We start from the raw sequence: 16806 nt of genomic DNA, 5'->3' as shown, positions 1-16806 counted from the left end.
TAGCGTGTCATGCAAATATGACATGGAGTGCTTGTCTATCTAATGCAAAATAGTAATTATGTGATAAATGAAAAATTGGTTCTTTACTTTTGGCCTGATTACATCTGGGGCAGAGGCAATAGCTTGCACATTTTTTGCAATTACTACAATATAGCAGTGAAAAAAAGCAATTCCAGGAAAACAATGGATTCAGTGAATTAATGTAAAGAAAAAGTCTCTGTAAATATTGCTCGGGAAGTATTCCAAATTAAAAATAATGTTGTGCAAGGAATTATGCTATTTCTATAATTTCATTGTTATAACAGAAAGAAAAGCAAATAAATGTTGACATTCTTATAAATTTAAATGTATTAAGAAACTGTTAACAAGTGGCCAGACTATTAGGGATAAATATTGTCCAAGCTTCAGCTGTTAAGTTGCAAGAAAATGAGATCAGGATTGGGTGACTGAGAAAGTGAACAATGAATCGTCAGGCACTGTCGGTCAGATAAAGCCTGGGGAGCAAAGATGGCTATTCAAGCTCCACCCCCACAGGAAATATTGCAAAGAGGCAACTTTATACCTAGACTTTTAAAGAAGTGATATGCACCAGTCATTCCTTGAGTTGACAGAAGTAGAGGAGGCCATTCAGAGGAAAACTCCAGAAGCTGCTTATACAGGACATATTGATCAGATATGGGCCAAGGTGAGCAAGGGGGAAGCCCCTTCTGTGGTGCTCTGCTATTTTCTGACATCCATACCTTGTATTCAGCTCTGTAGTGGACACTGAAAGATCACTACTTCTCTAAGGAGTTTTGATCCAAGAGAAAAAGGAAGAGAAAATTCTTCCATCAAGAGTTAGGAGGATGATTTTCACAGGAACTGCATTTTTTCACTTATTATGTGCATGTGGAAATCAAGCTCATCAGAATGAGATTTCAGAGAACGGGTATATTATCTGATGTAAAAATGTTGTATTTTGCAGATGGGAAGGAAAGGAAAGCGTGCAGCTATTCAAAGCTGTCAGACAGGTGCAAATAAGAAAGTGACAAATCTGACATATGAGAAAGAAGCAAAGCAGAACTTATAGAAGGTATCATTGCAAAAGGTGAGGGAGGCTACAATGAGCAGAGAAGATTGAAACCCGAAGTTAAGGCAGAGAGGATACAAAAATTGAGGGGATTTTTCTTTTTGGTGGTTTGTTTGTTGCAGTGGTGGGCTTTTTTGCTTGCATGCTAATATTTATAGATATGCAAATTGACCAGTTTAATAATTAATATAAATTGTCCCGTGTTGCTTTTCCAACCGTGACAGATAACTCCTGCCTTTCTAAAGACAAATCTCCCCCATCCCTCAGCTTCTTCTACAATAGAATTGCTTAATTGCTAAGTTTCTGAAGATTTTTTTTAAAGTAGGTACATTCCTGAAAAAATCAACGTGCGTGCTTCTTGCCTAGATACCATAAAAAAAATGTATTCCTCCAATTTGAACTGTGACTGCATTGCTAAGATTATTAATGTAGTTATTTCAAGGCTTGCCTAAACTTGGTGAACTTAAGATGATGCTGTAAAAAAAAAATCTTTAAACTAATAAGTCCCGTTGAACATGGGATAATGATTTTTTACTCAATAATGGCACAGGGTAGCTGTGTTCCACTACTAAGGACCACACTCTTACTCTTTCCTAGTCTACCTCTTTGGGGCAGAGGGGGAAATGGAGAATAATAAAAACACTTTTAAAAAGCACACAGTACCCTTAGGAGAAAAAAAAACAACTTTTACTTCTGTACATCCCCACTTCATTTAAACCATCGAGCTGTCTTCTACTAGAGAACCCTCCATAGGCTCTGATTATGTCAAAGCCAAACCAATCTCAGGTGCTTGTTCTTTGGCCTCTAATAGAAGCCATAGTTCACATGTAAGAGCTTTCTGCAACACACTGCTTCACATGCATTATTTTAGTAATGTTCTCTCTTCAATTTTACCATCTCTCCCACTGCCAAATGACAGCTCCGTGTCCATCAACATATTCTTGTTAGGTGCTTTCAACAGATAGCGGCTGTCAGTTATATCAGAGGTATACTACACGTAAATGGGGCTAGAGATCACATGTCATGGTTTAAAATGCAGAGGTGTTTCTCAGCTCAGTCAGGTTTATTTCTTATTCAGAGGCAGCAAGGCTGTGCCTCTGTTAGTATAACACCACATCGTGGAATGAACGACACTGAAATAATTAGCTGAGTTCAGCCAGATTCTTTATCCAAGTAACTCACAAGGATTCACTTCTCCCAGGATTCTCTCCTCTTAGATGCCTTTCTGAACTTTCTTTAGTACCAGATATACTACTTCCTCTATATTTAATTATGCAGATAATCTCTAATAGTCTATGCAAGGTAGAGTGTCTCTCTCAAAAAAAAAATGCTCAGAAATAAATTCTTTCTATTTTTGGTGGAAACTTCACGTGGGTACTAGTTACCTGCAGAAAGTAACATGCATTTTTTGAGAGTGTGTCTGTGCTGCTTCGTCCTTGGATGCACCCTCAAGTTTTCTTGCTCTTCTCACTTTTTCATAGCTGCAACGCAGCCAAGTACCAACTGGCACTTGAAAGAAAATGGAAGAGATCACCACACAAGTAAATTTTCTAGCAAAGAGTTGATTGTGAGGAGAGGACAGGCCTTCATTGTCACCTTCAATGGAATAGAACAGCCTGAGCAAAACTTAACATTCATCGCAGAAACAGGTATGGCTCCCAACATCTTTCACAGAAAGAGTAATGCTGCCTCATGACGTTCTTTTGGCCTGATATGCACTATAGGGCAGCAAGAGAATACCTTGGAGCCAATATGGCTAGTTCACACAGCCCTGGAACTGTTTGTTGTATTACTCCCAGCTTAGCTAGCAGCAATAGCTTCCTTCAATTTCCAACGTATGGCACAAATTCATCTAAGGGGAGGGTTACATCTCTGCTGAGTTTGTTGACAACTAAATCTCCATTTCAGCAAGCTAAGGAAAAAAAAATGTTGTTTATTTTCCTTAAAAGGTCCAAAACCCTCAAAGCTGGCTAAGACCCAGGCCACATTCAGTATCTCCACCACAGTGAGCAAGGACAGCTGGAGTGCAGTTCTGCAGTCTACTAGTTCCAACTCTGTGAGCATCTCCATTTCCAGCCCACCTAATGCTGTCATTGGACGTTACAAGCTGAGTGTTCAAAGTACTTCAAGTGGCAGCTCCTCTCCAGCAAGCCTTGGCACTTTTGTTTTGCTCTTTAACCCTTGGTCTTCAGGTATGAACATGCCGACTTTCCCCTGAAAGAACTAAGTTGCTTGTAGCTTCAATAGTATTTGCAGCTTCGATACTTGATCTATACTTCTTTAATACGGGGACTGAACATTCATCACATAATGTACCAGTGAGAAAAGAAAAGGGTTTAACAGTTTCTTAGGACCTTCTGGTACATAAAATCAGCTCTGTATCATGTACTTACTGGACAGGTCCTTGCCCTAAGAGATTAAGTTCTGCTTAAGCAGATGAAGTTCTGCTTTTGCCAGAGCTTCCCTACTTCTGCACAAGTTTAGAAGAGTATGTCTTGTCTCTGTAGAACCACGAAGAAACACATCGACCAGCTGCCATCTTCTCCCTGATTTGTCAGTATCATACCTCTGTCTTCACCCAGACACTCCCCACCCCTTTCTCTAATTATAGGAAATCCTGAGTTTCATGATCTGTTTATAATCGCAATAACAGCAAAGGGTGGATGTCAGGAAGCATTCTTATTGATGGAGACCAAGGCTCTTGAGGTTTTGTTTTATTTTGCCTGCTGTGGTTGTACATACCTTTGTTTTGGCTTTTCAGGTGATGATGTGTTCATGCCTAACAAGGCTGAGTGTGAGGAATATGTGCTAGAAGAATTTGGCATCATTTTTGCGGGCAATAAAAATCATATCAACAGCTTTGGATGGAACTTTGGCCAGGTAAATGCAGCACTGAAACACCAGACAGTGTTTCATGCTCTGGTTTTCACATGAACTGGTCACCAGGGCTTGTTTGCTTTTTCCAGCTCATTGCCATCGTACACCTCTGAAGAGCAGGAGTCTGGTATTGAAATCATAACTCGTGCCAAGCTCTGTTATACTGATTAATATGGGGATTTGTAATTGACTAGTAAGTGATATGACCTAGGACTCGGAGGTACAGCCAGCAGAAACCTTAGTGTCTGCTGGGTAGTAAAGTACTGTAGCAATGCTGAGAGGCAAAGTCATGGTCTCAAGTCCACAGATTCCAAGTTTTGAAAAGTTCTTTGAGTTCTAATCTTCACAATTTGTTGAGGCCACATTTTTATATGGTAATTCCTGGCTGAGCTGCAGCAATTCACTTGGTGATTAAAAAAAACATTAAACACTTCCATGTGTCTTCTTATTCTGATTTTTAGTAATCTGTGTTTCCAAAACACTAACATTTCTGTAACTTAGTTCCAAGGAGATATTCTCAATATTTGCCTCTCCATGATGGATCGAAGCTTAAACTATCGTCAGGATCCTGCCACAGATCTGTCTCACCGAAATGACCCCAAATATCTGGGCCGTGTTCTCAGTGCAATGGTAAGCAACATGTTCAAAAAGTCCAAACTACTAACTGTTCTTTTCAAGTAGTTAGTGCAAGTAAGTATGAAGTCGCTTCCCAGAAAATTTTAGGCCACTCTTCGTGTGCACGAGAAATGTGGGCCAGAAAAACACCTAGGTGGCCATCCAATCTGAGCCTGCTAGATTTATCTCATCTGTGGTATTTCTTATACTTATCACTTTAACATCCAGCAGTCAAACTGAATGTAAAAGACACGAGGTGGTATGTTGAGGGACCAGTCCCTTGAAGGTCTTTAGTCCAACCTCCCATTTCAAGTGGAGCTACAGTGGTACTAGATCAGCTCAGCCATGGATCTGTCAGGCTGCCTTGAAAATCTCCAAGAATAGAGGTTTCCTGGCCTCTCTGGGTGACCGGTCCAGAGTTGCACTACAATCATAGTGAGGAATTTTTCCCTTATGTCAGATATGATTTTCCCAAGCTGCAACTTTCAGTTGTTGCTTCTTGTTATACAACCTGCCAGAACAGAGAAAAGCTGGGCTCTGACAGTTGTGTTCCATTCAAGTAGTTGTAAGCTTCTATTACATTCCCCTTATCCCCTTCTTAACCAGACTGAACTGTCACAGTGTTCTCAACTTCTCCTTGTAGATTGTATGCTCCAGAGCCCCCGATCTTCTTGGTAGCCCTCCCTCCTGGGCCCTCTTCAGTGTCGCAACATCCCCTTAAACTAAGGGACCCGAAACTGGAGACAGGAGTTCTGGCACAACCTCGTCAGGGACAACTGAAGGGGGTTAACAGCTTCCCTCAATCTCCTGGTCACACTTTTCCCAATGTAGCCTAGCATGGGCTTTTGCTTTACAATTATAGAGCACTGTTGGCTCAAATTCAATCTGGCATTTGCTGTAAACTCCCAGGCCCCTTTCAGGCAGTCTGCCACTCAGCCAGCTGCTTCACAGCCTGTACCAGTGCATGGGGTTATTCTACCCTAAGTTCTGAAATCTACACCTTTTCTTCCCGAACTGCATGAGGTTTCTATTGACACAGTACCCAAGATTTTCAAGGTGACTGTGCCCCGTTCGTCGTGTCACCCACTTCCCCTAAGCTGATGTAAATTTGCTAAGGGCTTACTACATCATGATCCAGGCACATTCTGAAAGCTTAGCTGCATGATGTGCTTTGATGATGCCATTCAATCATACAATGGTAAAGCTGCCACCTCATGTCAGGAAGGTTCACTGAAAACTGATGTTTGCCTTCTTGCCTGGTGCTACTGTACTTGGGTGGGAGAAACAGTGATTAAATGCTCTCCATTTCTTGAGGGGACACAAATTTCATTTCCCTGAAAAGATAAGGCTTCTTCCTGAAGGCCAGCTGTATGAAGCAGTGACTTTTGTCCACTAAAATGTCGCTCCCCTACCACTACTACATTTGTTGTAAACTCTTAATTTATCTTATCATAAATTTAGTGAATACTTTTACAGGTCAACGCCAATGATGACCAAGGGGTACTGCTAGGAAACTGGAGCGGAAATTATGAGGGTGGGAAAAGTCCAAGCAGCTGGACTGGAAGTGGTGAAATCCTGCAAAACTGGAAGAAATCAGGATTCAAACCTGTTAGATATGGACAATGTTGGGTTTTTGCAGCAGTATTGACTACAGGTATGTTTTATGTCATGCACATAACTGGCTCTGCACAGATTCTGTGAAAAGAAGCACTAATAATACTTCCTACATGGAAGTGTTTCAAGACATTAGTATGTTATATGAAACTTCATATTCCAGAAATACTGCTTTCTGACTATGGTTTTCTGTTCGCTCTTTAGTGCTTAGATGTCTGGGGATTCCCACTCGTACAATTACAAACTTCAGCTCTGCCCACGATGCAGATGGAAATCTGCGTGTGGATGAGTTTTACGATGCTTCTGGAAATCATTTGGACAGGGCAGCTGACAGCATATGGTAAGGCTCTACAATACTTAATAGTAGGATCGATCAACGCTTATAGAGTCTTCAGGTGCAGAGTATAGATTCTAATGACAAATGCTTTGCTACCTTCTTAAAAATTGCCTTAAAACAACTACACAGAGAGGATCCGTTAAAAAAATACTACAAAATAATACTACAAATCTTGGTGTTTTCACTCTTTCTCAATTAGAGAATTGTGACATGAGTTACAACAGCTAGTTGAAGCCAGGGCAGGCAAAGTTGCAGTTATGATGCCACAGAAGACCGAAAATTTGGAATATGACATGGGCAATATCAAACAGTAAGACTTGACTTAGTTTGGAACTATTCTTCAAAAATAGTTCTTGTTAAACTGTAAAAGTTCAACAGAACCAGTTTCCCTGCCCTTTTTTTTTTTTTGCAGTTACATCATTTGCAGTGAAAATAATTTAATTATTGTCACTATTAAGCATCAAATGCAATTCAAACAAGCTTGCATTCAGCAAAAACCAGGTTCAGTCACTCACTTTTTGCTTGTTTACTCCCCTGCTTGTTCTGGACCCATTTCAAATGTAAGTGATAAGTATAACTGTAGCATAGTGCTGTAAGTAAACAGCTAAAACTAAGGAAGACATTTTGTATCATTTTATAAATTTGTTTTCTTCCCTTAAACATTTATGTCTGTTCCACAATGCAATTTTTGCCTCCTATCTAATTAATATCATCAGGATCAGAGCGAAAGTGGTCAGTCTCAGATAAGAACCTATGCAAATTAAGGCATTTAATACATGTAACTAAGATGGCTTAGTGGATGTGAACAGGAATTTGGAAACACATACTAGTAGCTTACTTTGTTCATTTTTGCACATAGGAATTTTCATGTCTGGAATGAGAGCTGGTTTTCCCGCAGTGACTTGGGCCCCTCATACAGTGGGTGGCAAGTTCTGGATGCAACTCCCCAAGAAGAAAGTGAAGGTACGCAGATTTTACTTCAGGAATAATGTTGAAAAATTATCAAGTCAGTCACTTTCAGAGAGAAGGGGAAAAAAAAAAGTAAAACCATTGTAAAAGTAATTTCTCATCCTGCTCAGAAATAGAGTGGCAGAGCAGAATATCTTTCACGTTAAAAAAAACTCAGATAAGCTGTGGATACCAAGAAACACACTAGACTTCCAGGAGCATTCTTTCGCAGCAATTCCTATGTTTCCAATGTAGGTATGCAGAGCTATTGAAAATCAAGGGATACTATAAAATAAATCAAGTCTAACTTCAGAATAAACACAAGATACATTGATGAGTGGCCTGGTATGAGGTCTATGTAGATGAAAGGGCTAGAAAGGAACTACAGCACTGGGCAATTCAGGAGTCATTGATAAATATCTGTCTAGTAATATGCTTACTGTCAAAGAGCTGATTAGGTCTAAATTATTTTTTCTTGATGCTGTAGGAATTTATCAGTGTGGTCCTGCCTCACGCTACGCCATCAAAGAAGGGGATGTAGATCTGGACTATGATTGCCCATTCGTATTTGCAGAAGTGAATGCAGACTGTATGTACTGGAATTATGACCCTGCAACTGGAAAGAAAACATTAATGTTCTCGCAGTCTACCGTAATTGGCCAATTCATGAGCACAAAGGCAGTTGGTAGAGATGATCGCGTAGATGTCACCAATGATTACAAATATGAAGAAGGTAAGTAAAAATACTGTTTTTTCTGGTTCCATAGATGCTTCATTCCCAAATGTATATAAACTTCCAGATAGGAGTCTCTTAGTGGGCCATTTTGGGCATCTCTAAGGTTGGAGTAAAACTTATACTTGGTTTATTCGGTTCTAACAGAAAAGGGAAGAGAAGGTAAAGTGTAAAAAAAACTGCCTTGCCCTTTCTGATATGGAGCTGCTTTGTGGGACTTAAATAAAGCAAGTCCAAATATCTCTGTGTAAAGCATTCACTGTTCTTCCTGCCTATTTCTAGTGTGTACTGACTGCCTCTGCTTTGTGAGAATTAGTCTATGGCACAGTTAATTGACAGCTGGATAAAAAGCCTATTACAGAAACCTAAGCCAAATAAATGCGTAGGTGCAAGAAAAGCAACTCTCTGAAAAGGTCAAACAGCACATAAACTTGTCAGACCTTTGGGTTTGATAGTGCAGAAAACAAAAGACAATCATGAATAGAATTTGCAAGTGCAAAGAATGAACAGTGCTGTTGGAAATATATATCAGAAGGGTGAAAAGCGTGATAAAGTAGAGTCCAAATAACTAGCTTCCATTGTGTACTGGATCTGGCTGGGATGGAGTTAACTTTCTTCATAGCTGCCCCGCTAAAAGTGTTGATAACACACCAGTGTTTTGGCTATTGCTGAACAGTACTTGCAGAGTGTCAAGGCATTCTCTCTCCCTCCCCACTCCCTCCCTGCCACAGTGAGTAGGCTGTAGGTGGGCGAGAGGCTGGGAGGGAACCCAGACAGCACAGCTGACCCAAACTGACCAAAGTTATCTTCCACGCCATATGACTTGGTGCCTAGCAATAAAAGCTCAGCAAAAGGCGGAGGAAAGGGGCTGGGGGGCATCCGTGGTTATGGCATTGGTTAGCCAAGAAACCATTATGTGTGTTGAGGCCCTGCTTTCCAGGAAGTGGCTGGACATATGCCTGCTGGTATGGAGTAGTGAATGTACTCCTCTTTTTGCTTTGCTCACACACCTTTTTTGCTTTCCGTGTTAAACTGTCATTATCTTGATCCATGAGTCTCCTTGCATTCCTTCTGCTTTGTCCCCATCCTGCAGGAATGGGGAATGAGTGAGAGGCTGGACGGATGTTTGGCTGCTAGCCAGAGCCAACAGATCACACAGTGCCATCAGCCTTCCCCCCCTACAGTAGGGGACTTTTCTGTATTAGCAAAACTGAATTTACATTCTAAATATTACAACCCTAAAAAAGGGATAGAAATCAGAAGTGAGAAACTCTGGACTTAACATTTTGTGTTACAAAAAAATGCTGTTAGAGGGGCAGTGACATCACTGACTGCAGACCCAGAATATTAGGTATGGCTGTGGAAAACAGAGGCTTTGTTCATCTGTAAGTACGGACACTATGTTCTGCTGACTTGTCTCTAGCAGTCAGATCAAATAAGAAAGGCAAGTTAACCGTTAAGGATAATTTTCATGGTTCTTTCTGACAGGGTCTACAAAAGAAAGAGATATTTTTAAAAAAGCCCGTAAGAAGCTGGGACTTGAAGATAAATTTGATCCTACGGCACCAACACCACAGGAAATCGATCAAAAGCCTGACATCTCAGGGAAGTTCAAGGTGGCTGGCCCTTTAGAGGTTGGCAAAGATCTCAATCTAATTCTGGTTCTTGCAAACTTACAGTCTCATGCTAAGACTGTTCATGTAAATATGACTGCTTGGAGCACTGTGTACACTAGAAGACCAGTTAATGAGATCTGGAAGGACTTCATATCTGTCACTCTGTCTCCTAAGGAAGGTAATTTTTCAAATAACTTTTAATCATAATTGTATAATCATTTTATCAGTAAGTGGGCATTAGAAGCTGGTCAACTTGGGGGAAAAAGCTCTAACAAACTTCAATCTTAAATTTCTATGCAGAGAAGGCTGAAAGAAAAATGACATTGCACTTACAAACATTAAAAAGGCAGGTTTCACACCATCATTTCCTTAAGTACTATTCATATTTTGGAAAATGTATCTCAGGAGTGAAAAGAAGACGGTGAGTAAACATGAAGTTTCATTTAACAAACTTTGCATTAAAAAAGATGAGGACAGCATAAAAGTGTAGAAATCAACTCCAACTAAATGTGTTCTGGTCAGTTATGAGGTGACTTATGAAAGGTAACAGTAGAAACAAGAAATGTGACCCATTAGCACATTAGAATGGAATTAAAGTGTGAGGAATAGACATAGCTGAGATAGTCTACTAAGTTCCACAGAAAAGAAAGTTTGTATTGAGGAACTGTTTAGGAGTAAAGGACCTAAGATTTTTTTAACATTTTTTTTTCAGATGGAGTTTGATAACCTTATGGAAGAAATTCTCTACCTAAATATGAGCACAGTTGGAAAGATGAAATTAAGTTACCATTAGGAGCTGGGATAATAGATATATCAGCATCTCTAAAGTGAACTGAAAGATCTTTGACTCACAACCGATACTATAGTGTATTAATCTTCGGCTTCGAGTCACTAGTGAGAAGCAGAAATAACATTTCATTTCTTTAATATGTAATTTGACTTCTGGAGTTGGGATTTATCAGCTTCCTGTAAACTATTAGGAATTGGACTCTCAGTGAAGACAGAGTTCATATGCCTAATGGCATTACAGTCGTGTAGGCACCTTGTGGTATCTTGTGCTCACACAGGCTGTGTTAAACCAGCGGCTGATTTACAGTCAGCAGGGAGGTTTTTCCCCACATCTGATGGCAGAGACCATTTGAAGAGATTTTTGCCCTCTTCTGGAGGTACACTCCATTTGCTAGGATTTGTAGTTAACAAATCTGTTGCTGCTGGAGGAATCTATGAAATTCACATTGCCCCTGTTTTTTTTCTTACTTTTGTGGGACACTGCATTGGTGACTTGCCATCTTTTCTCGTGTTGTTCCTCTGCCATATACTGCTGGAAAGTACTTTGTGGCTTACAGTATTTGCATGTAGCATAGCCACTCTACAGTTCTTCTGAAGTTTATTGTACAAATGGCCAAAACTGTGGAACTGCCTAGATTCAGAGACAGAGGAGATCCCTTCCCATTCAGTGTTCCATGCTTTGAATTACCACATGGAAAGTACAGTAGAAACACATAATAATAAAAAGCAGATAGGACTAGAAAAGATAAAAGAAATGTAAAGACGCCATTCAGCTCATCTCAGTATATCATGAGCAAATAGGACTGATGAGGCCTATCAGAGCATGTCCCATAACAAATGGAGTGGCACTGGTAAACTCCTTAAACTCCAGCTGTCTTATCTCTCAGAGTAATTGGGAGGAAAACAAACCAGGCAATATAGTAGTAGGGAATGCAGGAGGGCTAACACTGAAGAAATCACTCTCTATAGCACAGTGATAGATTTGCATTACTTAAGTCTGGCACTGGTGGCTGATCGACTTCCTAGTCCCAGGAACAGCATAACAGGAAAACGCTAATATTAGGTATGAAACTCTGTGGGCTTATAAAAGTGTTTATTCATTCCTTTTTATTTTTCCTCATTCCAGAGAAACAATTTCCCATTAAGATACCATATACTGAATATCATCAGCAGTTAACTACAGACAATGTGATCCAGGTAACAGCTTTATGTCACGTAGAAGGTGGGATTCAAGTGCTAGTGCAAAGAGACATCACCCTGGACAACCCTGCCATTGACATAGAGGTAAATTGCTGTCCCTTTGCTCTAACTGCAGTGTCAGAGAATGGGGAAAATAGGCTCTTAATAAGTACTTTCTTCCCTAAAAGAGACATTCTGCTCATATTCTGCCATGGGCCCTACAGCATTGCATATCTCCTCTTCTGATGACTGAGAAGACTCGGGTAGAAAAGAATACCGAGAACCTGGCCTTTCAAGCATTTTCTTTGCACAGGTACTTGGTGAAGTGAAAGTGAATAAAGAAGTGGATGTGGAAGTGATATTTACCAATCCTATTGATGTGGAAGTGACGGACTGTGTGCTGCAGGTAGAAGGCAATGACCTGCTCAGAGGAATCCTTGAGATAAAGTAAGTACAAGAAATGCCTCCTTCCTGCTATTAAAGATACACGAACAAGAATGTAGGCGTGGATGACTTGGAAGCAAATAGTGGGATGAGACAGCATTTTCTTCTTGCTGTAACCTGGGAGGCCGGTCAATGTAACATCTCGCAATGATGCGCACAGCTTTGAACCAGTCTTCATATAACCTAGGCTTTGGCTCCACAGTTTGGGAGGGCAGATAATTGCTGTCATAATTGGACAGAACTTGTTTGCTTGCCTATCTAGCAGGACGCCACAGTTCCAGCAAAAAATATATGCTTACCCATGCAGTAAATTTTTCTGAGGCTGGCTGTGCTGCTACAGGCCAGACAGGTTGAACCTTCTTGTTCTGATCATAGGGCCAACAATAGGATACATGACTGCTTCTGTCCATGCTATACCCAAATTATAGTATATATTAACCAGGATTTTTTTTTCATTTTATTGAATGTACTGCAGGTGCCAATCTAGGTGTTCAGCTTTCTATGCAATTTGCATTTACATCAAGCAGATAGACATACATGTAAAAAGCAGATGCATCAGTGTCCCAGCTTTGGGAACAAAAATGAACACAGATTATTTAGACACAGATTGTGATCTCAAAAGGTGGTATCTCTAAAAAGTACAACCTCAAGTATGCTCCATGCATACCTATTCCAGACACAATAAATCATGACTAAGGAGGATAACTTTTAAAGAACAGACTAAACCATGTCCCAGCACCTACTCCTTGGATAACTGAATTTGCTTTACTAAGGCCTGGAACTTGAGCACAGATGAAATCTATGAGGCAGGCAGGAAGAGAATAGGAAAAATGGTGACTATTACAATAAAAGTTTGGTTTGTGTTCTTCAGTTAAAAAAAAAAAAATGTTTTTCCAAAATAAAAACTACAGGCACACTGATTTTCAGGCTCTGCTTTCAGAACTCTACAAAATAATTGTGTTAGGAGATTAATAAACAGAGTTAAGAAATTATTAGATGGTGCCGAGATGGTGAATGAGAAGACTGGAATAAAGTAGGTTCCTTTTATGATAGATCCCAGGTTCCTATTTTTATGCTTTGCTGGTTTTGTGTCATGCACTTTTTCCTTCAGTATTTCACAACTGAAACAGAAAGGTTAAATTTTCAGACTGTCCCCTACTTTGTACATATACAAAATTGCACACAAATTTCAACATATGTTAGCAAATGCCGTTATTTATAAAATATACCTGGGGTATGGGAGCGTGCACTTTAACTGAATATGCACAGACACACAGAGCAAAAACCAAACACACACAGCAACTTAACATTGCCATATGTGCTTGAGCAACTAATAATGGTCTATCCCATAATTTATAAGCTCTCCTGAGGGAATTTAGCAACCCCATGTTGTCTATCACATACAACTTTATCCTCAGGCAAGACAAGACAACATGACAGGGTAAGGCTGTTTCGAAAATCTATAAACATGAGTTTCCAAGAATTACAAAATATGCTAATACAAAACATTTTAACTTTCATTCAGAATTTCCTGCTGTGTAAACACTGAGGTTTTCTTGGTGCTATAATCTATTTGAATTCAGGAGTTTGTACGAACATGCTTCACGGTCTCAGATTTTTTTTTTATTTTTTTTTTAAGAATTCAGTGATACTAGTATGTCCCCCTTTGTGTGCTTGTCTAGTTCACTGCAAAATGTATTTGTGAGTGACCTTAATGCATGGGTTTAAGTATTTAAATACCTATCAGAAAGCCAAGTCCTATATGGTCTTTTCATGGCCATCCTACACTGAACTGATAGGAATTCTTACTTAAGATAGGAGATGGTTAGTGAATAACTCAAGTACGATGTATAAGCCTGTTTTCCGCTTATATTTTTTCCCTTTGTTTCCTATTTTTAGCGTACCACCACTGAAAGCCAGTGAGAAATCCAGTACAAAGTTTACACTTACCCCTTTTGAGACGGGTCCCAAACATCTACTAGTTAATTTCTCCTGTGATAAATTTGCAGATATCAAGACCTTTAAGATGATAAATGTGATCAACTAACATGAAGATATGCAATGAATGGTCTGTGTGTGTATAAATTGAACAAAATGTCATAAGAAATCTTGTATAAGAAAACAATGAGAAAATTAGCAAAACAAAATCCTCATTTCCTGTGACAAGGGGTTACCAATAAAATTTCACATGGTAATTTTAAATAAACTGGGGAATAGCTGATTCTTCATTTACTGTTGTGAGCATCCATGTTATTAAAAAGAGCATCTTACCTTCTGTTCGGAAACTGTTTGTTTGATTTTTGCCTGGTTTTCTTTAGAAAACATTCTTTCTGGCTCCAGATGTCTCTACACAAGCATTAATAAACTCATTTTTATACATACAGAGCCCTGCCCTATACTGTGGACTTTCAAACTGGTGTTTCTCATTACTGCAACTGTGACACTAGAAAGTGGCCAGGATGAGTTGCACGATTTATGTCATTTAGTTTTGTCTTTTTCCTGCAAAGTCTGTCTGGAAATTTTTACTGTTTTGGTAAATCACAGTGACCAAATGAGGCACAGGAAAAGCTCAAAAGCAATTTGGGTGGTGTCCACCATTTCACAAACACGTTGAGAACACTGCCCAGCTCAACATACATGATATTTTTGCATGCTGATATTTTGCGCTTGCTGAAAGTCTTCTTTGGCAACCAAAGGGAGAGTAGTCTTAAGTCTAAGGGTATTTTAACTTGAGAAGAGTCAGGAAGTCATCTTTCAGAGTTCAAGTTCAGTAAAGCTTACTTAAACCCTTTATGGGAGGATAGGCACAGGCCAAAAAACTGAGTTCCAGGAACAAGTGAACAAGGTGTAGCCCAGTGAGTGACTTGGTTTATGGCCAATAATTGTACATCAGTAAGTCATTCTCTGACTGAAAATGATCTGTATAGATGAATTGGGTGGAAAGACAAGCTGCTGCTCTATTGCACTTTAGACTGCTGGGCCAGGAAGCCAGGAAAATCTTACCGAGTGCCTGGAGCCAGCTCCTGTGCCCCCACTTCTACCAGATAGCACAAGGTACCTGTGATTTGCCATAGGGACTCCTCACTGTTACATGAGCAGCCCAAGCTCAGATTAGCTATAAACCCCTTTTGTCCTTGTAGCCTGCAAAATTGCTTTAGGAGGCCACTTGCAGCCAGCTAGTTTTCCACTGCCACTTACATGGAGTGACTGGCACTCTCTGTCCACCTACTGGACAAATAATGAGACGAGCTACAGAGGGACTGTACAAGTAACCCACAGTGGTACCCTTTTTTTCTCCTGATGTTCCTCAAGGCTTGCCAGAGCCAAGAGCTCTCATCATGTAGACCAAACAGTAGAAGCTCAAGCTCAAGCATAGCCTTGGATTTAGAGTGTGGATATACAGTTAATGGCTTCTTTTTACATCTCTTGTATGCATGAAAACAACCAGACCATGCTAAACTCAAATGAATTGCACTAGCAGAAATTAAAGAAGATTACAAATTGGACCTCTATGGGAATTAAAAGGAAGGCAACAGCCTTCACCCACCACATTTCGCATGCACATGAAGTTAATGTGTCTAATTAAATATGTGCCTACTTGGATACAGGTAGGGATCCTGCAACATTTTTTGTGGAAGTTACATTGATGTCCTCTTTCTAGTAAAGAGCAGCAACAATACAAGTGTAAGTTGCAATACGGCTACCGTGAGGATATGACAGTGCAATACATGAACAACAGACAAAATTATTAAGGAGATGAAAGAAATAAAAGAGTACATTTTTCTCTGAAAGTTAGCAAGCTGCACTGCAATTTCAAGGCTCTGAAACAGGGGAGAAGGAGGAACAAAATATTTTGAACCATTTTGGATAATGGGTGGGTGGAATTGAACTAGGAAAAACACCTGCAACAACGTTGTCATTAGTCACTTAGCCATGACCACTGCATTCCAAGGGGATTACAAAAGCAGCTGCTGATGCTTTGCTGTGGTGAAGGGGTGGGCTGGCAGGTGCCAGTTTGGGATGTAGGCCAGTTAGAGAGAGGTTCTGGTGGCTTGGTGAACACCACTGTGGGCATGTCATACAGAGGTAAAAGAGGTGGATGCAGCCAAGACAGAAAAAGTGTTCTGAGATTTAATTACTTGTGTGAGTAACAAGGAAGAAGAAAGGAAATACTCCAGTGGGAGCAATGTGTAACGTCTGAAGCAATCACTATAAGTACTGAACACCTGAACTTAAGAACTGGTCGATGCGGTTTGTCACTAGGACTGTGTGTGAAGATCAGGTAACATCAGAGGCTTGTGGCTCTTATGGTTTCCAAGGAATACGAATTAAAGAAAAGAGAAAAAGACCAACTAAAGTAGCTCTGAACAGCAATCAAATCCATTTGAGGCAATTCCCGGAAGAAGTTTTGACAGCCTGAACATCCTGGAAACTTCCAAGAGGAGGAAGGACCTCTGAATTATAATGTAAGTGGAGATACACCATACCAGATATACTGCTATCAAGTGTGGAAAATTTTTAGTGTTTTTCTTTCAGGATAGGGTTAGCATGAACGTCATATAAGTACTCTTTTAGTGTCTGTGGT

General features: G+C 40.0%; 1 protein-coding gene across 1 annotated transcript; it reads left to right on the top strand.

Moving 5' to 3' along the window:
* Nucleotides 1–598: 598 nt before the first annotated feature.
* Nucleotides 599–14268, top strand: LOC104333286 (protein-glutamine gamma-glutamyltransferase E). The gene is made up of 13 exons (XM_009938763.2): nucleotides 599–685; nucleotides 2551–2718; nucleotides 3019–3261; nucleotides 3831–3949; nucleotides 4448–4576; nucleotides 6038–6215; nucleotides 6380–6515; nucleotides 7372–7475; nucleotides 7948–8193; nucleotides 9682–9987; nucleotides 11725–11882; nucleotides 12091–12224; nucleotides 14121–14268. The coding sequence occupies exons 1-13, from the start codon at nucleotides 676–678 to the stop codon at nucleotides 14266–14268; spliced, it is 2079 nt and encodes a 692-aa protein (XP_009937065.1). The 5' UTR covers nucleotides 599–675.
* The last annotated feature ends 2538 nt before the right edge of the window (nucleotides 14269–16806 follow it).

The sequence above is a fragment of the Opisthocomus hoazin genome, chromosome 18, assembly GCF_030867145.1.
Source record: "Opisthocomus hoazin isolate bOpiHoa1 chromosome 18, bOpiHoa1.hap1, whole genome shotgun sequence".
Taxonomy (NCBI): domain Eukaryota; kingdom Metazoa; phylum Chordata; class Aves; order Opisthocomiformes; family Opisthocomidae; genus Opisthocomus; species Opisthocomus hoazin.
This window is presented reverse-complemented; position numbering and strand designations above follow the sequence as displayed.

Coding starts and splice junctions, on each gene's coding strand:
- LOC104333286 (XM_009938763.2), top strand. Junction 2,719..3,018: donor AACATTCATCGCAGAAACAG/GTATGGCTCCCA, acceptor TTTCCTTAAAAG/GTCCAAAACCCTCAAAGCTG. Junction 3,950..4,447: donor TTGGATGGAACTTTGGCCAG/GTAAATGCAGCA, acceptor TCTGTAACTTAG/TTCCAAGGAGATATTCTCAA.